Source organism: Erithacus rubecula (assembly GCF_903797595.1).
Source record: "Erithacus rubecula genome assembly, chromosome: 1".
NCBI classification, from domain to species: Eukaryota; Metazoa; Chordata; class Aves; order Passeriformes; family Muscicapidae; genus Erithacus; species Erithacus rubecula.
The window spans coordinates 71,616,829-71,640,822 of NC_136658.1; the positions used below are offsets into that span (position 1 = coordinate 71,616,829).

Here is a 23,994-nt window from a genome sequence, read left to right on the forward strand (position 1 = left end):
TGTATCACACAAAAGGACATCAGAGCATTTTTCAGGGATCATGTCCACTAAGATATATCCTGAACTCCTTTATTTTTATGCTCATATAATCTGATTGCTGGGTTTTATGTTGTTACTGGGATTCAGGATCAATTTTGTTCTTGTTCTCTCAAAAACTCCAAAACAAAAGGTGGCTACGCACATAATTATAAACCACCTTTACAGTTTCATTAATGTGACTGCAACCCAAACAGAATATAATCCTGTATAACATCAAATGAAGTGGTATCAGCTGATTGCACAAAGCAAATTTTTCATAATTTCAGAGTACTTTGGCAAACCGTGTGCTGAAAATTGTCAGGTGACTTCTAAGAAAACATGTTCCAGGTTTTATTTCTCCAACTACTATGAGCATGACTTAAGGTCAAAAGCCTGCCTTAAAAATGCTGTAATTCAGGTTTGATAACATCAAGACTACTTACTGGAAAGACAAAAATTCAACGTGAAAAATATCAAATCCCTACTTATTTAACTCTAACCTTCCAAAACCTGCAGGAATCTGATTTATGGGTTCTTTCTCTCTCTCACTCTCATAATTATTCAACTAGGAGTACAATGGCACTATAAAAGTTTAACAGACCTTATGAACAACATGAAAGCTTGGAGGAGAATGAGCTACACCATTGCAGCTAGTATAAAAGAACGTATCCCTATGCAATCTATATTTTGAATAAAACATTAACTAATGTCTCATACCTCAAGAGGCTGGTACAGCTTTCTGAACTAATTCACAGTTTTGATCCTAAAGCTATATCATTCAAATCACTGATTTTTTCACTGGAAGCAGAATACAATGGTTTGAGGATTCCTATTCAGTGAGCTTGGTAAACCCTAAGTTCTAAAAGACTGTTAGGAAACACAGCCATTCCCCTTGAAGTTCACTCTTTAGTTTTCTTCTAGATATTCTTTGATCTGTAACTACACATTTGATTTTGCCCTCTGCAACTTCACTCTATGTATAATTAATACAAATTCTCCAGGACTGTAAAAATTTTATCTTAATGTAGGAAATATGAAATACTGTTGGCATAAAGAAGACTCAGCCAATTACCTTTAACTGTGCTATCTTACTGATCATAGAAAAGATAGAGATTGAACACATTTTCAAGTTCTTTCTGTTCTCTCATACATGCTGCTTTCAAGTGAAGCACTATTTTTCTCAGTGATTAAAAATGGGTAAGCGATAAGCTCTGGTTTAACTTGCATTTGTAACTAGGAACTAACATCTCTGATAATTTTCATGCCCAACACTCTTCAAATGTTAACTAGGGAAGATTATATAATTCAAGTTGCTATGATTGTCCAGTACTTAAAATATTTTTAAAGACAGTTCTGTGTGACTACAGCCCATGGGTTCAACTGTCTGGATGCAGATGAAAAGATGCAAAGCAACAGGCATTACTTCTTTTATTTTTTTTTTAAATCAGCTTAATTCTTAATTTATATTTAACCATAATTTTATTTGCTCTTGACACAGTCTGTGTTACACTTGGTCTAATGAACTTTACAATTATTGAGCTTCTCAGGTTGATATTAAGGCCTAACTGATGCAAATAGTTTGTTCCAAGACCAAACTTATTGTGATCAACCAGCCTAGACTTTCCTGTATCACCCTCTCCCACATGACATGGCAAAGTAAATCAACTCAGTGTCCAGCCAATTCTTCAGACACATTCAGTCTGCAAACACATTTAATGGAAAACCTGTTATACCTAAAATTAACAAACAAACAAACAAACAAAGTCCCTAGATATAACATATCATAAAAGAATGCAGGTATTTCATAAAAGCATGCTACCTGAGTAAGTCCCTCATCAAGCACTTAAAGTGATAGATGACAAATGGCTACCTGGTGCCCAAGGCTGTCTTCAGAAATATTTTGAGGACAGTCAGCCTTTAGTAGCCACTGTTACTCACAGCATTTGCCCTCCTGTTTATCTTTTGGTACACACATTGGCAGTACAGCTCTGGAAGGGTTCTCACCATCTCCTGGGTCAATAATTTCCACTGTGGATGCAGCAGGAAATTCCAGAATGGCCATGACAGGCTCAGAAAGAACAATTTGAAAGGACTCAGAATGTTCATGTTCACCATCACTCAAAATCCGTACTCTCCATGTAGCTAAGGTTTGACCAGGATTAAACTGCACTTGTTTCTGGGCTTTTCCTCTGAAGTCTTTATCTTTCTTGGCAGTACCATCTTTGGTGCTAATACCTGTTAAAATCAGAAATTCAGGTCATTATAAACATCACTGGCAATTTTTATCCCATTGTGTCATCTTTAAAAGACAGGTAGAAAAATATACTTTTCACAACCTGAGAACATTCAAACTAAATCCAATGCTCTTGATCAATTTTATATTGAGTGTCACACATAGAGGTGAAATAACTCTATATTCTCTGAAGTTACATCAAATTTCCATTTCCCCATAATTCAATTATGAATGTCCAAAAAGGACAACAGATTTTTTTTCTCCTTTTAGCCCTCTGGGTTCTCTTCTTTTCCAGAACATCTAAATAGCATCCTGCCTGAAGCCCTCGGAAATATTTATTTATCTTAGATAAAAATAAAAACACCCCTGGAAAGTTCAGACTTTAAAGGGAAAGCTAAGAAAAACACAAAGACACAAAGGAAAATATACTGAATAAAAATGAAAGAAGATGCAAAACCCGAACTGTTGCCCTCAATGCCATTACAATAAAAATTTTTAAAAACTGTTAACCTCTTATTTCAGTGTTTGCATAATGACAATCATCAGGTTAAAGTGAAGTTGAAGCTGAAGTCTATGGGAAAAAAATTTAAACAACTCAATCCAGAGAGATGGCACAGGCCTTCCAGCCTCAGATGCAGACTGCTCTGAAGCAGGTTTTCACAGGCATTTCACTCCCACTTTAAGGCTGTCTGAAAACCCTCATGGAAATTAGACAGCATTTCAGAACTGTCTCTAACTCATGTGTTCAGCCTTGTTTAAACCCCATGGTACAAGTGAAATCTTAAACACTTTACTCAGGTTTTCAGAAAAAAAAATCCTTAAAACTTCTCCCTTCTCTGATTGTTTCTTCCAGCTGCATTATTTGATGCATTGAAACACGTGACCTTTCCCTACAAACCTTGCCTTTCTTTCTTCAGGCTTGGGGCTCGTCCTAAACCATAGCAAATTTTATATAACCTATAAACCTTCAGCCACTTTGGCACTGCATACAGACCAGAAAGGCCAGTAAGCATCTTGACCAGTATGTTTTATTCTCTTTCCAATTCTGTAATTCCATTTGCAGGATTAAGGTTGTTGGAGGCAAGTTACTCAAACTGGTTTTGCTGATTTTTCAGTCAGTTCAATCCTGAAACTGACCTTAAATCCATAGGTAGAAAATTTTGTAAACACTCTATCTGAAGGATCAGAAGTCACATCAGTATCTGTTATTCAGTATCAGTAATTAATTTAAACCACACATTCCTAACTATGCATTTATCTCTTCAATTATTTTTTCTTCTTTAAGAGAAATATACTATCAAAGTTGGTTCCTGTTCAAAACAGTCTTTTAAAGTAAGATCCTGTTGGTTAAGCTCTATATCCCCTAAATCTCATGCCAAAGTAGGTGTCTCTGCTGCATCTCAGATTTTTAATCAGAAAAAGTCTTAAAGAGAAACTTGCCAGGTAAATGCTTATAAATCTCTGCAAAAACAGCTTTAAATTGAGTGTTTACTCTAAGCAGTGTAAGCTCACCATAGGTTTCCATGTGAAATTTTGCAAGGATAATGCTCCCAGGTGCAAAAGCATCAGAGGAGGAAACAGATCCAGAAGCTAGAAACAGGTGTAAGGTTGCAGAATGTGATAACACAACCTTTTCCCACCTTTTTGCTCCCCAGACACTGCAAACAGTTTTCAACACCTCCTGTATCAGCCTCAGTTGGCTGCCAACACTGAGTGAAGAAAATGAGACTAATGCTCATAGCTGCTGGTCAGGCCAGCTCACAACAGCTTTCCTGGAAAATGATTTATGTTTATTGCTGTCTTTTCAATTGCTACAACTGTATTTTTTCATTAGAGGGAAAAGAAGATCTGGACAGGAACTGTATTCTGTGAAACAAATAAACAGTGGTATCAATCAAATCAAAAGAAGAAGGATGGTGTCTTGGGTTGTTTATTCAAAAATTAATTGCAGAAGACAAAAAAATACCCACAATAGGGAAGATTTCATTATTTAACTAAAAAAATTGTATACATAGCACAAAAAAGATATATTCTTTCATAAATAAACATATTCCTTTGAATATATTTGCTTATGGTGAAACAGCAGTAATAGGGATATAGTTGTATTGATACATTATACCAACTGGCTGGTCAGGGGTTTATAGAAGGAATTGGTAAGGTTAGAATTGAACTTACTTATAAAAGAGGTTTCTCCCAGATAACCTCTCCTTTTAAGAACAACATCAAGATACTTGGAGTCTTCATTTACTAAGTAATACTCCTTTTCTAAGGAGATCCATGCCCAGCTTAGGCGAAAGTGTTGATTCTTCAGCTTATTGCCTCCTGCAAAACAAAATTGAAAAGATATAATTATAACTTTTCATTTTTGTTAAAGATTACTTTGCCTTTTGAGGTTAATGCAACCTTGTATCCTGGGTAAGATATGTATCTATCTGGACATCACAACCCAAAGTTTTTAAAGATTTAAAACTAAGAAATTCCTAGTAAAGAACTCAACCATAACACTTTTGCTACACATTGAAGTAAATTTTTGCTTAGATGCATACAAACACAGTACACTAATTTTCTTATTTCTCAAGAGAAAAAGATCAAGATTAATTAAAAATGTATTTGAGATGCCTTCTATATATCATCCTAATGGATGTGCTTTTTGTTACTCTAGAATCCTATAAGTTCTATAGCAATAACAAAATGAGCTGCTCAGCTCACTGATTGCAGGTGTTCACTTGGCAACTGTCTTCTGGGAATGCTGGCCTGTGTGGGAGACTGTAGACTGATTTCCTTCCCACAAGGTGTTGCTACAGAACAAGGTTTGCTCAGGTAACAACTGTCTTAAATGTGCAAGAACTTTCCTTTACAAACTAACACTTCTGCACTTAAGCCAGTGAAAAAAAAAAAAATTCCTCTGAACAGCAGAGAGACATATCTAAGCTTTTAAATTAATTAATGGCTTAATTACTGGAGGAAGAGACTGGTTTAACCCTTCCAATTTCTTCCATTCTTGAAAAATTAGGCAGCCACTCCATATGCTTTCACTCTGCTTCAAAGATAAGCATCTATGTTTCTTTATTGACCTGCCTACTAGAAAAACCCAGGAATTATAGTTGTGCAATCCCACACGGAGGCAAAGGTACTGTGTAAATGAAAGCAGGTTACTGGAGTATCTCCCTGCACTCCTCACCCTGCTCCTTTCTGCTCTTTTGATCACTGCTGTTACTGACAAAGGGGAAGGCTGCAAACACACATATCAAAAACTAATGAGCACCACAGAGAATCAGCAGCTATAGAGTTACAGCACTTACATTAGGTTAGCTGTATGTTATGTCTTCCCATTAGTTTCTGAGGACAAATGTAACAGAATATGCCTTGCTCTCTAATCCGGTGAGAAAAGCCATTTGTGTGCCACCCTTAAACACACTGCCCAATTTCAACATAATTCAACAGAAGGATGAAAGTTTCTGACATATAAAAAGGATGGATATGTACTGTCTTTTAGAGGAGAGAGAACCTATTTGTACCACTGGTGAGAAGAAATACTGCTGCATGAGCTTACTACAATTGACAATGTCAGATATTTGAAACTGCCCAGGTAGAGGAAGATTTTCTAGCAAAGTCTGAGTCCTTTTAAAGAAAATATATTTTAACCAGAGGATAGAAAGCAAAAGCAGATCTAATTACTCTCTTGTCCAAAGAACTCAAGGTTAAATATGCTGCAGCCAAAGGCACACAATCTATATCTTACATACAGGTCTTGAATGAAATTTAGGAAGAAAAAAAGCACAAGAAAGGCAATATAAGAGATTTAGTAATGTCTTCATTCCACCTATTTCTTGCTTTCAGCTGTTTCTTTCTACTTTTTTTCATAGAATAGAAAAACCCTAACCACCAAACAAAAAAGTGTATTTCTTAAGGTGGTTACAGCAAACCTCAGTTTTTACAGACCTACTTCTGGTCTGCGAAATGTTCATCTTTTAGAATGTGCAATATTAAACCCATTAGTTTTAAAATTTTAAGAAAAGAATATAGGTATTTTAAACCCCTGTATCTTCACTTTGTGTTTTTTTTTTTTTTTATGTTCAGAAGACAGGTTTTTTAATTTATACGAGCCATTTCAGAGTCCACTGTCCCATAGAATAAAACTGCTATTCTTATTATTAGCTACTACTACTACTACTACTACTACTATTATTATTACTACTACAGGCCTCTAACAAAACAGAGCAGGAAGCATATGACACATCTCACCTAATTTCAGGTATTTATTCTGAGTCTAAGAAATCCTAAACTGTCTGTATAGCCAAACCTGGGAAAGAGGCGTTTTGTAAGGCTATGACTTAATTTAAGCATTCATTTTTAAAGGAGATTAGCTTTGCCTTGAAATATGCAAAAACACAGGTATTTTTCCTCAGCAGCTTTCAAAAAGTCCTGTTGTGACCCCTTACATTATAGACAATTTTATTACAGCCATCTAATGCTGGGTAAAATGACTTCCCCCCTGCCTAATCTGGATGAAACTGCTACAACATAATAGAGCCAAGCACCACACAAACATAATGCCTGTGAAGAATACTAAGAGCATAGCTTTTAGAAGTTATGAAATGTCAGAAATAAAACAGCACGTGCCATTTTAATTTGGCTCACTATCAAAATAAGTGTCAGCCTGACAATAATATTTCTATCAGCAGAAAGACTGTGCCCTGCTCACAAGCACTGCCCTTGGGCACAGTCAGACATTTAGGTAAAGATCTAGAGTAAGGTGAGACACTTTGTGACTCCATGACTGAGGCTTTTGAGGACAAAACCCCCTGAAAAGGTTTGCCTGTATATGACAAGTCAAAGATAGATATAACCTGGAACTGGTCTTTATAGAAATCCTCTCAGAAAAGAGTGATATATAGGTTATCAAACAAGAAATAAAGTTCAAGTCATCTGGAAACAAAAGTTTCAGTTACACAACATGAATAAAAGAGGAGGGGGAGGAGGTTTGATTAGTCAACCACTTGAAGAGAAAAATATTTAAATTAGTATTCCCATTCAAGCATTCATCTTTCCAACCATGCTGCTCAGGTATCTTAAAGTTATAAATCTTCCATGAAAAAAAACAGATTGTCAGAATTTTCTAACATGGTGCAAAGAGCTCAGAGAAGGAAAGAATCATTTCCAGTTTTCTCCATAGATCACAGAGCTATATAAAGACAGTATTTAAATTGTGTACTTAGAGCACTGGTGACTTGAGGGGGCCATAAAAAATGGCCATTCTGTAAGGAAAGCCTGACTGTAGTTTTGCTGCCCCAGACCCTAATTCATAAATAAAAGCATTTAACTTCATCTCAGTATTCACTTATGGACACAACAGAAACTGATGCATCTTGATGTAGATATCGACTTCCCTGAGTATCTGTGGCATAAATCAGAGATGAATCAGCCAGAGTGCCTACTCTGCACAGCCACAGCCACAACCACATAGACTCATTGTGTACACAAGGTATGTCTGTGCAAACAGAGCTATCTGGCACCTGTAGAGCTTCAAGGTACAAGGTATCTACACTCTTTAGCCATTAGCCAAGGTTGCTTAATGGGGGAAAAAATCCCAACATAAAAATTCTTCAGGACAAAGAACATACATGAAAAACAAGAAAGAGTGGGAAAAAAGCAACCAGTAAATAAAGCACTTAAAAAAAAAAAGAATTTCTTCAAAATTTTTACTACTGGTCTTTTCTCCTCCCTCTTCTTATTTTGCTTTCTGAACAGACTGTTAAAGGATGTTAATAAGGAAGATCAAAACAACTATGATGTATTAACAGTCTGCCTATGGTTCAGGAGTCACTGTACAGCAATGCAATATTTGTTGATTTGTTTGCATGTCTGCTGCACTCTTTCTTCCTTGATTCTAAATATCTGACCCTATCTGGTCCCTCATTCAGGCAGGGTTACTTAATCTGCCTCTACCCAACACTTCTCTTTGCAGTAGGAACATGAAGCTTCTAAAAACACTGAACCCACTGAACTTGAATTTGAAGATACAGAGAGACGGAAAAAACAGGGAACAGTCCATTTCTAGGATAAAATTACATTAACAGGTTTATTAGCGGCAAAATCTGATGTGAAATGCAAAAATTTTAGTCCTCAGCATGATTCCTCATTTAGCCATGAAGCTTAACATGAACCTTAGCACTTTCCACTTCCCCACACTATTTTGCCAGTCATTCATGGAAAGTATAAATCTATTTTTACCAGAGTACAAGAGAAATAATCCTAGGTGATTCTGTTAGTCAGAATAAATATATAGATGTTACATGCCCAGTTTAAGGCACACACTTTCAACAATTCTGATTTGCCATACTGTGTAATGGTCCCAGTACATTTTAACTTCAGGTTAAAAAGCCAAAGGTATCAAGCAAATATTTATTTCTGCCAAACTATTAATCCTACCCCCCTCTCCCCCATGATAGGTTTGATCACAGAATCTATGACTCTATGATAAAATGCTATTCCCTCTGCTATGACCATCAGAAAAGGTATATCCTGTAAAACTGCCTTAATTTCATAAAGAAATTGCAGAAGTGCAATGCCTAAGTAAACCCAGCACATAGCACATGCCACTAGAAAGTTCTGAATTTACTTCAGCAATGCATAAGATAACCTAATGATATTACCTGATTAGAAAAGCTTTAAAATGCTTCACCTTTATAAGTGTCTTTCAAGTATACTGAAATAGACTCCAATCACTAAAACAACTTCCTGAACTCTGCACCCTCCTGCACTCTACCTGCCACTGTAACTCAATATATTTGCAGAACAGCCAAAACCAACCCCCTAAACCAGCCCCTAGTGATTAGGGACTAAAACAATGCTTTCTCTGAACTGCTCATGAGAAAACACACACTTCCCAGCACTACAGACTTAGCTTGCCTGGAGTATAATTGCTGTATCCAATGAACTGCAGACAGTTTCCGTCTTTCTGCAACTCTTTTTTCCGTTTTATGTCTACCCCCAAGAAACAAGGAAGGGCCACATTTTCCAGGGATCAGAATAAGAAAATGCCTGAAGTCATGTAGCAGAAGAATATCTGAAGAATACCATGTAGCTGCTTTGTTACAAGAAGGAAGGGGAAGTGAGAGACAAGACATGAATGTCAAGGTTACCTAGTGTGTATTAAATTTGGATTTCATAAAATTCAACTGAGCGTCACTAAGGATGTCTCCAAGTGCAGTCTGGAGATTCACGCTGGGTTAATTTAAGGAATTCTCAGTTCAAGTCTATGCCCATTTCTTCTGCAGGAGATTAACTGGGTTCTGATTAAGAGATTAAGCTGATTTTCATTAAGGAAAATCTGTGCAAGCATATATGCACTTGCTCTTCAGACAATTAATTTCATAGTTTTAAGTTAATTTCAGTATAAATCAGCTCTGTATAAATTACTTCACTGAGAGCCAGGATACTGTCACTACATTGCCTACACCAAGAGACTGAGTTTTCAAGGGAAAGAGCAAAGTTGTTAAAGAGCAACTCAATCTGAATCATCAAAAAATAAGCTGAAGCACTGTGTGTTTGAAAGCCTTCTTGCCTATTAAGTTCTTAGTTTGTAACTGGTTCCTAGGGAATCCAAAAGATCCACTTGCTGGTTTTGGATTCTGTGCTGTAAGCAAGGGACTAGCTCTGCAGGATGACCACTGCTTCTAAGCAGAAAAGAACTCAGAGCAAATAAATTTAATATCTCCAGTGAATAACCACTCCTGGCAAAACACAGTATGATTTTGCTCAGGTTCCAGAGAACAGCATAATCACCTGGCTCCTGTCCACAAAAGGTAGAAGACAAGAGATCTGCCTTAGAGATCCTTTCAAGAGATTTTTCCTAGATGTAGGATCCATATCATTTAATGGTATCCTATAAAAATGTATGTTTAATTAAAGCTAGCTGTCTAGACACAAGGAATGGGAAGAACTGCACCTTCAGGAACTGCAGGCACATCTTATATGAGCAGGTGGATCACCTTCTGGAAAGATTTGACCCACTCCATTGAATGTAACAAGAGTGTGTTCAATCCACTATGACCAAATAAAACTCAGTTAACTAAAGTTACTAATGCATCCCAAATGAAGTCATCTTCTTTACAAAGGAGGGTCCTGAGAAAACTCAAAGGTACAACTGGTCCTGAACTGTGATATGGTAAACTTGTAAATTTAAACATTTTAAAAATATCTTTGGAATATTTAAATATGGCAACAAAAGAAATCTATTTGGTTTAGAAGAACTGTTCTGTTACTATAAAGTTATTTTCATGCTGCCATTAAACTAATTAGCATTTTGTGCAATCACTAACTAACTTTGCATGAGAAGATTAATTTAAATTGCCTTGTGATTATTAACAGAGAAAACCCAAACATACCACTCAAGCTGTCATGTCTATCATTAAACAATGCCCACATTACCTAAAGCACAATACCTTTTTCCTAAAGATCCACACCCTGTACCTACCTCTGAAGGAAAAAAACCAGCACCTGGATTAGTTAAGGCTTCATATATGCATGGCCTGCAGCAACAAGTAAATTTATTAGATCTCTGACAACACATTCTTAAAATAAACTTAATAGTTTTCAATCTCTGCTTACTAATTTGTTTTGTGGCGCCAGACAACTTCTCCCAAGAGGCTCTGGCTGAATTGAAGCAAGGTTCATTTCCCCAGCTCACAGAGTAACAGGTTTAGCTCAACCATCTTAGTTACTGTCACACAGGGGGCTTTTTTTATGGTTTATACCTTTAAAGTACACGTATTAGCCCATAGGAAAACTACTGTCAGTTAAAATGTTAAATTCCAGGACCATGGCACATCCTATGCCCCAGTCAATTTATGAGGAATAATAAAAGGTGTACTGCCACCTCACAAATGCAAGGCATTACAATAGGAGTCAGGAGAAATATAACTACAATCAAAATATTATTTCACTTTATATTGTATGATTTTAAGAAATTCCTGTATTCTGGGAAAAGAATAGACCAATTTCCCTTTCATCAGCTTACATTTTCATTTAGAACCCACTACTGCAAACTCCTACATAAGTGCCTAATATTTCAATGCTTGCAAAATCATTCTCATGCTTAAAAACAGGGTATCATCTAATTTTTCACAATGAATTTTAAATTGGTTTTTTTGTGTGAATTTGGTAAATTTCCCTTGAAAAAGTAATTGAACTTTTCAACTTTTTCTTCCAGCTGTTGTACACTGTCTTCACAGAAAACTCCCTTCGTTTTCATATCACAATCCAAACGCACAAATCTCAAATTTTACAGACATTAGAGGAAAATATATGCAAGAGGAATTAAAGTGGTTGTTATTATTTGCAAAACCTACTGTAAACGTTTTTCCATTTTATCAAGTGGACTTGCTATAACTCACTAAGCACTGACACAAAAAGCATTCTTTCAATTCTGTGTCAAAGTGATTGAACTGTTTTTTGTTATTAAGAATTTATTTCCAGAGACTTGAATTCTGGTTCCTTTTCTGTCCTGGCAATACAACAAGTAAAATGCCTGACTGACTGGAGGAGAACAAATGACAGGAAAGTTCATTTAACATTTCTTTTTAATTCATTTCAGAGTAATTGTACCAGGCAATCTCAAATATTTAACTTTTAATATTACTTCACCAAAGAAACTCCTTTGTGTTTCCTTTCATCCTTTTTAAGCTATGTCAAACCTTTTGCAGATAATTTGGTCCTGCTCAGCAAGGGCATATTAAAAACAGAAAACATATAAAATTGTTGATATAAACAAGAACAGAAAAGGATTTCTTTTGAAGTTCTCTGACTTGAGACAAGCCTTGCAGAGTAGTCAAAGATATTAGTTCTGGAAAGAAATTAGATATTAGTTAGGAAAGAAATACTTTTGCAAAATGTGTTGTTCTTTATATCATGATAATTTTTTTAGTTGTACTTGAAGTCTATCCTAAGGGGTAGAACTGCATATTCCTACAGTAGTAACTATACTATATCCCTGTATTATTCAATCTGAAATTCCTATGTTGTAGTCACAACATATATTGTTGTAAAGAAAGAAAAAAACGCTTCTTCTGGAAGAAGTCAAAGATTCCTTAAAAGATTCAAGCCAAGATATCATAAATCTGTTTAAATATTAAAAACAAGTGCACAAAAGTACTTTAGAAATGGAGATACAGATAAGAGTTCAAAATAATATGAGCACTACTAATAATGTGAGTTTTCTAGGAGAGAAGCTCAACAGACATAAAGCAGAAGGACAGGGGACAGAAGTGACTGTGAAATGATGACAACTCAATCTTGATAGTGTGGTGCTTCCAACACATCATGTCTTTCTCCTTTGTCTCTGCATGAAATCACCACTTACACTTCGAGATAAATAGTAATTAAATTAAAATTAGCTGTCGAAAAATAGCATCTTTACAATCAAATTTGTTTTTATTATACATCAGATTTTAACAGCTTATTTATGCACTTTTCACATTTTATTCGACTTGAATAATGTTTCAGCTATTTAAGTTGATTTGGAATCCCTCAAGCTTCTGAAAAATCCTTGCTGAAGACTTCCATCACTGCTCTCCCATATGTATGGAGAAATTAAAATCCTTTCTCCCAAGGATTTTCCAAGGGAGGTAATGTTTTCCTCAAGTCAAGTCAAGTCTGGCTCCCACCAAATCTGCTGGCTATCACATACAGGCAGGTGCAGGCCTGGGTATCTCTGGTCTCAAGTTTACATTTTTTTGCCTTAGAGTTTGTACAGAAACGTGCAGAGGTGCAATCACAGCAGTTTGAACTTGCCAGCCAGCACAAATGTTTATCGCTTCTAAAGAAAGCTGCCTCCCACCCTTTCTTGAAGGGGAGCTGCACAGTGTTCACCTGCTGGGGTATGACCTCAGCCTCCCAAATGTCACCTGCTGTAGCTGCTGAGGTTGCTGAGACACAAACCAGGGCAGTTCTCTGGGCTGCAGTGCTGTGGGAGGCACTTGGAAATTGATGGGAAAACTCTTGCCTGCAGCAAGCTGAACAAGGTTGATGACACAGTGCCAAGCTGTCATCACCTACCTCCTCCTTTTGGCTGGGGGTGTTAAACTTGTTATTTTAAACTGATTTCATGGCTGTGCCAAGTATTAAATTTTTTCCCTACTAAATGTGACAGTGCTCTGGCTACCTGTTAGGATTTCTGCATCTTGCAGGATGCAACAACATGCTAGTGATTGAGGCCCATGGAAGCCCATTCCAGGAATGCCACAGAAGCCCCATAGACCACAGGGCCATGAAGAATAGAGGATACAGCAGAGGGTGGAGAACAGGGCAGAGGTGAGATGATGACAAAGCTCACAGGTTGCTCAGTGAGATTAACAGGACATCTCAGATGGAATCAGCCTGGGCAGCTCTCCAGCTGCATAAGTATAGATGGTTACAGAAGCCCTTCTAGCCACTGATTGCCACAGAGCTACCTGTGAAAGCCTCTCCCTTGAGTATCTTTTAGGAATACTACTTTCTCTTCTTATCCTAATTCTAAAAGAAAATGGATGTCTCAATTAGCAAGATTGATTAATGAGAGGTACACAAGAGGTAGATAAGAGGTGCATCACTTACACTCAAAGGATATTTTTCTGTTCCATGGGATCAAACAGGTGTGGCTATGAATTAACAGCAGAAAATTAGATGGCAAGGGTATTAATCTTCATACAGATAACTGTGCAGTGTATGAAATGTCACTGATTGCTGGTTCCCTATTTGACACCTCTGGAAAGATGTACATTTCAGCCCATGAAAGCTGAGTGACCAGGTAATCAATTTGAAAACAATACACTGCTGATCCTTCTGTGCACAACAATCGATACCACACATTCTAAAGAAACATATCACAGTGACTCCCTATTTAGAGATAGATCTGAAAAGTTATGTGATCCATAATAAACCTTCAACCATGCCAGGTAACTTTACTCATGCCCACACCCTTGCTAAATCAGATCCTTGGCTGGTTTCTCTGTGCCAGAGAAATTATCCCGTTTCAACTCTACTGGTCAGTTCCACCTTGTCACTTGGAAAGATGGTCTCTAACTTTAAGTCTTTCAGAGAAGTAATTGCTACATTGCCTATTTTTAAAAAAATCACTTGTCTACCTGAGTCATTTTCTCCCTCCTTTTCAAAGAGGGAAAATACCACTGATGTTATTTATAAGGTTGATGTTATTTATAAGGGTGTGGCTGAGATGGAATTAATTTTCCCCACAGCAGCCCTCACAGTGGTGTGCTTTGCACTGGTGTTGATAACAGTGTTTTTGGCTCCTGCTGAGCAGTGCTGGCAGAGCATCAGAACTGTCTCTCCAACTTTCCACCACTTCCCTTCAGTAGGCTGGGGATGGCAAGATCTTGGCAGGAGGCACAAATAGGACAGCTAATCCAAACTGACCAAAGGGATTATTCTTACTAATCTTCACCTACAAAAGCAGGGGCTTCTTGCCCTAGTCTCCACCTCCTATGGTGGAACACTCAAAAAATTGTTGAACAGCTGAAACAAGATGTTTTTTGACTAAATGGAACAAAATGTTTGAAACTAGATGAACTTTAAGGTTCTTTCAACCCAAAACTATTCTATGATTCTAAAACTGGTTGCTGTAGTCCAAAGGAGGTCTCACAATAAATTGCTTTTTTTACACACTTCAACTCAGATATCTCCAGGGAGCATGTTGTGACCTTGAAACATCTATGTCCAAACATATTTCTATTCCTTTGGACATAATTCTTACCTCATGTTAATAAACCAATATACATTTTAGGTTTCTTAGCTGCTGGGACACAAGCAATATTTCTGTCCTTCACCTCTTTATATACTCCCTGAGTAAGTTCTTGAGAGGATAATGAGGGTAATACAGTCCAACATAACCATGGGAAAGCACTTTCTTTTCACTTTCTAGTTAATGAGCAACTTTTAGGATAAGTTTGATAAAGGTCCTTATGTTAAAGAACATTGGAGGGAAAAGTGAAAAGAAATGTGTGTGTACTGTCTCAAAAACTACTTGTTCAATGCAGACACATTTGCTCTAGTATGTGCTTACATTAAGAGCCCTAGGTTGCAGTTCTATTGAACAGGTATTTCAATCTACAGTCACCAAGATACCTTAATGTGCTTTTGAACATGAACATGGGGGCAGGACACAGTATGTGCATCCTGTCAGTGACACAAACATGCTCCAGTTGAGCAGGGACCTCTTCATGGCACAAAGGATAGTGCCACATGCTCAGCCTGCCAGAGGCAAATTTACCAGATGGATGCTCTGCTGAGCCTCCTCAACCCTGCTGATTCCTGAGATAGTTCATTAAACTCTGTCTTGAGTAGCTCACTAAGGGACTATGTTACTCCACAGACAGAAAAGACTTAGTTGCGGCTAATGGGAAATAAATGAGTGTAGATTGGATCTTGGGTTCTCCCTCAGGATTTTTTTGACAGATCACTCTACAGGTTGTTGGACACTTGTCTCTTTTTCTCCTACTCATGTGTGGCAGTAGAAACCATTTTCTTCCCAGTCTGTCATCAGATGCCCTTCTTGGGGTAAATACAGTAGCTGCTTACATAGGCCATACAATACAGGTGAAGCCTTCAATCCTTTTTCTTATTCTTTCCTTTAATATTATTCAACAACTAGACGTGCCAGCCATATGTGTCAGACAAACTTCACAGCCAGTTGTCACACCAGTGTCCCCAAAGGGCACTACTTTCTCTGAGTCACATTTTGATAAGCAGAACAGCTATTTAAATCTACTGGAGAACAGGCTGGCAAAACTCATGGCATGAAAGTGGGCCTGGACTTTCATTCAGACTGTGGTTAAATTTTTTCTTCCTAAGAGCTCTTGAGAATGAGATTTGGGCAGTACATTCTACAGGAAAGCTATAACCTTTTAGCTTAACTCTTTGCTCCCTTACCATGTATGCAACAAGATCTGAATAAAAGAAACGTTAGGCAGAAGTGCATGGAAGTTCAAAATAAAAGCATATTGATTTGTTACTACATGTAAATATACTTACTCACATATATACGCAATGAAAATATTCCAGAGAATATTATTTCAACAATTCCCTCCACTGCTAGAATTTCAGCACTATACTGCAAACACCAGCAGTAAACTCAAGGCCAGCATTCATTTCTACGGTTTGCAGCTGCCCAACAGCCATTGTGAAGTGCAATCATCATCAAACAATGCAGTATGAATATTAATGTACAAGTTGACATGAGTTAACACTATGAGTTAACACCATGTATTAAGCGTAATTTGCGTAGAATATAGAGAATATAATTAATGCTAAAGAATTTTACACCTGATATGCCCAAATGATTGACACCATGTTTTTCAACCATGCAGATTTATATTTTTCATAAAAGTTTTAGGAAGAATCTGAATTTCTTCCCAGCAGTTAGGGAACCTCTATTTTAAGAAACCATGTGCATGTCAACCGATGAACTTAAGCCATCTTTCTTTGTAGATAGTTAGATTAATAAAGAAAATTGAAATGCACTGCTTTCATGGAATACTTTTTAATATGTTCCTACACTTCAAGTCTCTTTCTTCTCTTTCTTTCTGTCTGTATATATATTAATCAAAATAATTATATATTTACACATAAGTTCCTATAGATATATAAACACAGACATATGTAAGAATGAAGTCAGTTAAACTTCATTGAGTACAGTGCCTTCACTCTCCTCAAAATCAGCCTCAGTCTACATCTCAGTTGAGCAAATGAAGCAACATTAAGATAAAAACCTGGTCCACAGTTTTTGTGCTTCTCTGCCATCACAGAATCGTAGAAGCTGCTTATCAGTAATATTCACTTCATATTACCAACATAAATAGGAACAAATGTGCTCACAGCAGCATATTTACCATTTTTTTATGTTGCATTTTTGCATTGGTATTTACATTTCATCTTACAGAGAATTCAAGTCTTCATTCAGGGCTGAAAGAATCTATGTAACAGGCTGAAGATTAATTAACCTTGGCTGTTTAAAATAAATCAGTAACACAAATAATATCATTAGAGTTATGGATAGTAATAACATTTTGGAGGATGAAGTGAAATAAAATATCCTGCAGATCTCCAAAGTAATATTTTATGTATTAATGGTTCCATTCTACCTGACTCACACTTCAATTACTGTAAAAAGCAATTCCGAGAGCAATTCTTCATGAACCTAGTCCAGGACTGCAGCAGGTTCCCACAGCACACACAACAGAAATGACTCCATACATTTTCCCAAGATACATAACTAAAACTTCACATTCTGTCTGTAAACCAAGACTAAGTAGCCTGTCCTGAAGGGAAAAATTCCTTCTATGAAAACAGTGCAGTAATGTCAGGCATTCTCTCCTACCTTCAATACTGCAGTTTAAGTTGGTATTAACTCACTGACCTTTCTTCTCCCATTAGTCAGACTCTGACCTGCAGTCCATTGAGCTTTTGGCCTGGACACTACACTGGCTGTGGACAGTGTGCTGGTTCCACACAGCCCAACTCACTAGAAATATCCCAGTAAGTAGAAACACTGTAAAGACCAAAGTTCTGGCAGAAAAAAGAAAGAAAAGAAAAAAAAAAAAAAAAGAAAAAAAAAAGGGATGGTTGTCCTGAACAGTAAACTCTTTTTTATGTCTGTGGAATTCTTTTACCTATTCTCTCCACTGAACTTTTATACTCATGCTACCCTTTACTGGAATAATGATACCTAGACCTCACTAAGTATGATTATAACTGTTAGCTATATGTAGTTATAACCACAGCCCAAATTCTTGCCCTTTTAGGACTGGTTCAGGATGTAGACCTCCTGGTTCTAGTGACTTCAATTCCTTCACTGTTCTTGCCAGCAGCAGCTGGAAGCCTTGATCCTCTTTCTCTCCAGAACTCTCTATGTAGGAAGACATTGCTGCATTGAATTGCACCCATGCTATGTTAGACAAGTTTTTTTTAAAAAATATCTATTGAGATTTGTTTCATCACACTTTGGGTGAGGTAGATGTCTGCTTCTTAAGATAGCTATTCTAAGCATCCATCATATCCAGGGAAGACTAGAGAGTAGATTTGTATCCTGCTGTTTAAAGATAGGTATTCAGGGTCATTTGAGACCCTTTAAGGTATCTGAGACATCTGCAGACAGCTGGCAAATATAACACATGATTAACAGGAAACCCATGCCCTTCAGCAGGGTTGGACAGAGGTCAGGCAGGTTGGCTGGAGCTCTCACTGCACACTTGGTCCTTTGCTGAGGGAACTGAAACATGCCAACAGTGTCTGAAGAGCAATTTAGCTCATCATAAAGAACACACTTGCATTGGCTGAATAGTTTTCTAATTCCAAACTGTACCATCTAGTTTTTCACGGACCACAATGGGACCTTTGACAAGTAGAAACATTCAGAAACCTGCATTTAGTCATCTAACTTCATCTGTCTTCAATCTAGCACAAACTACACATAAAACTTTCCTCGGAGAGAGAAGTATACAGATTGAAAAACAAACATGTTACATGGCATCAGACTCTCCTAGTAAAAGGGAAATTTGCAAGCCCTACCTCTTGGCACTGTATCTTTGAGATGAATATGTGGATATCTGCCTGCATCAAACAGGCAGCCTGAAACAACAGGCAGACAGGGTGGACAGGGTTCCTGTATGCATCCAGCAAATGCAGACTAAGCCCTGCCAAAGAAATCAAGGTCTCTGTTCCCCCTCAGGCTCTCAGTCCCAGCTCCTGCTCTGTCCCCTCCCTGGAGCTGGCACAAGTGGTTGTATGGCCATTTAAGGAACCGCTTCAGGGAAATGATCCCTATTAGAACTAAATGTGGAAAGAAACAGTTTAATTTTAATCTGGGTGTTTTCCCTGACCCAGAGTTCATGGCACAGCAGTAACAGTGCTTGTGCCAGTGAAAGGGAGGCATCAGCACAGTGTTAAATACCAGGGAGAGAAAGTGGGGCTGCTGTGCTTGGCAGCAGAGCTGTCTCTCAATGCTGGAAACAAGCCCTCATGCTGACATTCCTTGCTGGTATAAATCAGTGTGTTAGAATGCAAATCTGGTCCTTAACCTGAAAAGCCAGTTTTCCATGTTATTTCCACTGTGAATGAAACAACTTCATCCCTATGTCTGATTCCTAATAGAGAGTGAAACCAAGCAACACATGCTTTGATGGTGACACAAATCACATCACTTTTAACAACATGAAAATGATTCCTGATAGAAGGCAAGAGTTGTTGTGGCAACCATTTAAAGAGGTCATAAAGGTTCCTGCCTTGCAATGCTTCCCAAGGTTATTCCTACAGATTACCAGGCTTTTTTTTTTTTTTTTTTTTTTTAAGGCCCATTGCCATCAGACCCACACCCACAAGCCAGGATAAAAATGTGACTGAAGGACAGGGCTTTCTGAAATTCTGCAACTTTCTCCTTTTTTTGAGGCACTACCTTGCATCTAACTGCCTCCCACACACCCCCTTTAAAGGTAAGAAGCCACTCCACAAAATGAAGATTTGATGTCTTAACAGGAGAAAAAAAACACATTAAAAAAAATCTAACCCTCTACAAAAACTAATTCTCTTAAACTCATGCCTTATATTCACACTGACAGATACCTATCTAAAAAAACACAAATATGTAGCTTGTAAAGCACTCACCAGAATGAATTCTAAAGTGAATGTACAATTTAGAAAAGAAACTAAATGCACTCGTTGGTTTGACTCACTCATACTAACATATTAAATATTAAAATCTGGATAAGTACTAGGAAATTAAAAATATACTTTGTTTTCACAGACCATTACCTTGAGAAATATGTTAAGGGAGTCACTTCTGAATCTATCTATAATCATATCCTATATACTAAACCATTCAACATCCTGAGCTCACAACAGAATAAAGGATGAGGAATAGAGGTCTCATTGGAAAATCAAGATCTGTGTATTATTTCCCCTCTCAGCAATGTTTCAGTTGAGTGCCCCTTCCATACATACTATATATACATGAAAACTGGAGAGGGAGTTTTAACAAGGGCATGTGGTGATAGACAAGGGGGAACAGCTTTAAACAGTACAACAGTGAGCTTAGACTTGACATCAGGAGGAAATTCTTTACTGTGAAGGGTGGTGAGGCACCGGAACAGGTTGCCCAGAGAAGTTGTGGATGCCTCATCCCTGGCAGTGTTCAAGGCCAGGTTGGATGGGGCTCTGAGCAACCTGATCTTGTGCAAAGTGTCCCTGCCCATGGCAGGGGGGTTGGAACTGGGTGACTTTTAAGAACAGGATGAATCTGAACAATGTATTATTTAGTTTTCTTTGTTCCTCTTGATCGTGTTACAGTAAATGTAACTAAGACACACTCAATCAAAATAAATTTCACATTAACCTCCTTAACATAATTTCAACATAATAACCCCTCTCGTAATTTCATGCTTGTTCAAATTAGTTTTAAATGCAGAGATGATTTAACAGTATCTGACAGTGCATGCAAAAGAATCACCATATTTTCTATCACAAAAATCATAGAGAGTATGGAAAGAATCTCACATCTGATTCAATGCCACTGCTTTTAGATTAATCTGAGCCTACAATAAAGCAAGGCTTGCTTCCTGCTTAGTAACATTAGGAGAATGTAAGAATCCATCTTTAAAACATGTACAATCCACACACAAAAGGTGATGGCAATCATTCCAGACACTTAGAAAATAGGTACATGAATGAAAAAAATACCAGTAATAAAATCTGAAGGAAAAGGAGAACCAGCATGACATTTGTGTACCTTTTTATAAGAAACATGATCAATACTAAGACTAACTGGCTTTATTATATTATTATCTCACTGCCTGTTTAGATGCAAAAACTTAATTGGGTATTTATCAGTTTCTCTATTTGCTAATTATAGATAAATGTTACAAACCTGCAGAGTATTCCTGCAGAGTACCTTTCTTTTCTTTTGCTTTTTTTCCATACATATCTTTTTTTTTGTTTTTATTTACAAGAAACCTTGTGAAATATTTTCTGGTTCATACTGAAAGATCTAAATATTAAATACAAAATACAACTAGCTAACAAGGCCAAACACACACACAAAAAAGGGCTTCTTCTTGTTGTCCTCCTACTCAAAAAGAGGAGTTTTCTAGCTTTGCTTGGCAAACATTGGAACACACAGGACCTTGTGGTATACAACAGCATTGTGGTGGGAATACAAATGTAGGAATCTCAGATGTTCCCTAAACATAGATGGAGAGGAGAAATAAAACCTAAATGCTGAATCCTCAAGCCTAAATGCTGTAGAGCCATGTAGTTAACCTCATATCAAGTGGGTAGGATCTCATTATACAATTGCATTCAAAATACAGCTTCCAAATTATGCATCAGTAACATGAGTGTTAATTTGAAGGCACAAAGAAGTTCTGAGAGCTTTTTCACAGAATGGATTTGGGTTGGGGTGGAAGGGACCATAAAAATCATCTAGTGTCAACCCTGCTGCCATGGGCAGGGATGCCACTGACCAGAATATAAATCCAGACACGCAAACTTCACAATTTCTCACCAACTTTCTTTTTTTTTTTTAATTTTTTTTTTCCCCCATGGAAGCATAATACCATTAAAAAACAAAACAAAACAAAACTTTCCTTTTTCAGTAAGTAGAATTTTAAGCATAAGGGCAATCACTTACTAAATTTTCGATCCATATATTTGTATTAAGAATAAATTCATAAGAAAGAAACTGATTGCAGGTTAGTCCTATAGTAGAGTTTGGAAACACATACAAAGAGTTTAGGTTTTCATTAGGAGAATGAAAAGGTCCTATCTTAATTTCAGTCTTTCCAACTACTGTTCCAAATACTGAGAGGATGGAAAATTTCTGAACCTATGGAGAGCAAAGAATTAACAACAATTTTACATTCCCAAATATTGGTAGCACATGATCTTTTGAAAAATGAGAGGACAAAGGTTAACTGTGTCTCTACTCATTCACTTAATTAATGAACTCTAAAATAGATCTAATATATTTTTTTACGCACTAACTTACTAAAGATGTAAAAGCATTGTAGGTGAATGTCAGTTCTGGCATAAATGGGTAGCTAGCCCATATATTTGTGCTTTCACACTTTGGACATACAACTTTTTCTCTCCAGTAACATCTCCACAGCCACCAGATACCAACAACAGAGAACTAAAGAATTTATTTTTTTTCTGTAGAGATTGTCACCACTAAAGCAGACCCTACTTCTGCACAATACACAGCAGATTTCTCTCAAAACTGTAAACAACTTTTAGAAGTGAAGTAGCTGAAATGACCTTGAGTCTTCTTTCTAACAAAACTGAGATGTGCTCAGATGGTTAAAGCATGGTGCTAATAACACTAGAATTGTCAGTTCAATCCCTGTATGGGCCATTTGCTTAAGTGCTGGACTTGATGATCTTATGGTCCCTTCCAACTCAGAATATTCTGTGAATCTTTGAAATCTGGTTTATGTTCCTATATGTCTGCTTTTTAAGAATGGACTAAATGGACAAAATAGCAATCCTGTCATGATCAATGGGTAGAAGGAAATCTCATGTCTTCTTTTACAACATCAGTCAAGCCTGAAAATGTGTCCGTTTGAAATAATAAATGAAAGTTGATCTTATAACTGTGAAACCACAAATAGGAATCTCCTCACCTGTTTCAGAGGTAAAAAAACTCTACACTAATCAAATTACCTTTGGAGACTGATAGATCTAGTATGTGATACAACATATCAGACTTGAGCCTTCCTCTTAATTGGGTGATAGTTTATCATGCTGAAGAAATGGAAGAGAGCAAACTTCCGAGCAAAGACATGGCAGAAAGCACTATTTGTAAATATCACTGCATGAGTGGTGGCATCTCTAAAGAAAGTGTAAGGAAGCACATATTGGATTAAACATTTGACAGTAAGTGTTTTTACCATATAGCTGACTTGTGCTTGTAAGCTTTAAATCAGATTTTGTGGTAGATCAGGACTGAAACAAATTTCATCATGTCTGAGATACTAACTTTGAAAAATCAATGTGTATTTGGTCTATTTCTAATGTTAATGACAGTAATTTAGGCTCAATTTTGAGTGTAATAATGTATCAAGAATAGGTTTCTCCAGAAAAAACTCAGATTGTTTTGTGTTTGATGGCAGAAAGAAGGATTAAGTCACAGGGCAAGGCTTTGCTTTCATCATTAATTACAGAAAAAAAGGCTATACTTGTCTTTATCACTCCTCTCATGGTCACAGTGATGTGATATATTTTATATCTGTGTCCTTCAGTCAACAGAGAATGCTAAATGATAACCAAACACTCCCATTCATCTGATCAACAGAGACTTTAAAGGGCGTGTCCAGTCTTTTTGTTAAACAGTTTTTGATCACTTCACAGTGAACTTTGACTTATGTTCAAACCAAAAAAACATTCTTTCAAGGGGCTCAACACTGCTTAAAGCTCCAGCTCAACTGGCTAGTCAATACTCCTCAGGCATAATACATTGTGTTTTTCTCCTGAAGGTAGAGCCTGTCTACAGCGCAGGAAACACAGCTTGCTTGGGAGCTGGTCTGAGTTTCTGAAATGAACTCCTGCAGGAACAAACCACAAATCTTCTAATTTGACTCAGAGTATATACACCTTTGATTTCTTTTAACAAACATAATAATAACGCAACAAATACATTTAAAAAAAAAAGTGCTATGCTACACTGCACATGATTCTGCCCCAAGGAAAGGATGAAAGAA

The 23,994-nt window shown here is 37.1% G+C and overlaps 1 protein-coding gene across 1 annotated transcript in view; it reads right to left on the reverse strand.

Moving 5' to 3' along the window:
- FREM2 (FRAS1 related extracellular matrix 2) overlaps nucleotides 1-23,994 on the reverse strand; it is a 115,522-nt gene that overhangs the window by 52,865 nt on the left and 38,663 nt on the right. The window contains exons 3-4 of the mRNA XM_079319032.1: nucleotides 4,427-4,573; nucleotides 2,023-2,253 (exon numbers count right to left, since the gene is read on the reverse strand). Coding sequence (XP_079175158.1) covers nucleotides 2,023-2,253; nucleotides 4,427-4,573 — 378 coding nt within the window. The remainder of the gene's footprint in view (nucleotides 1-2,022; nucleotides 2,254-4,426; nucleotides 4,574-23,994) is intronic.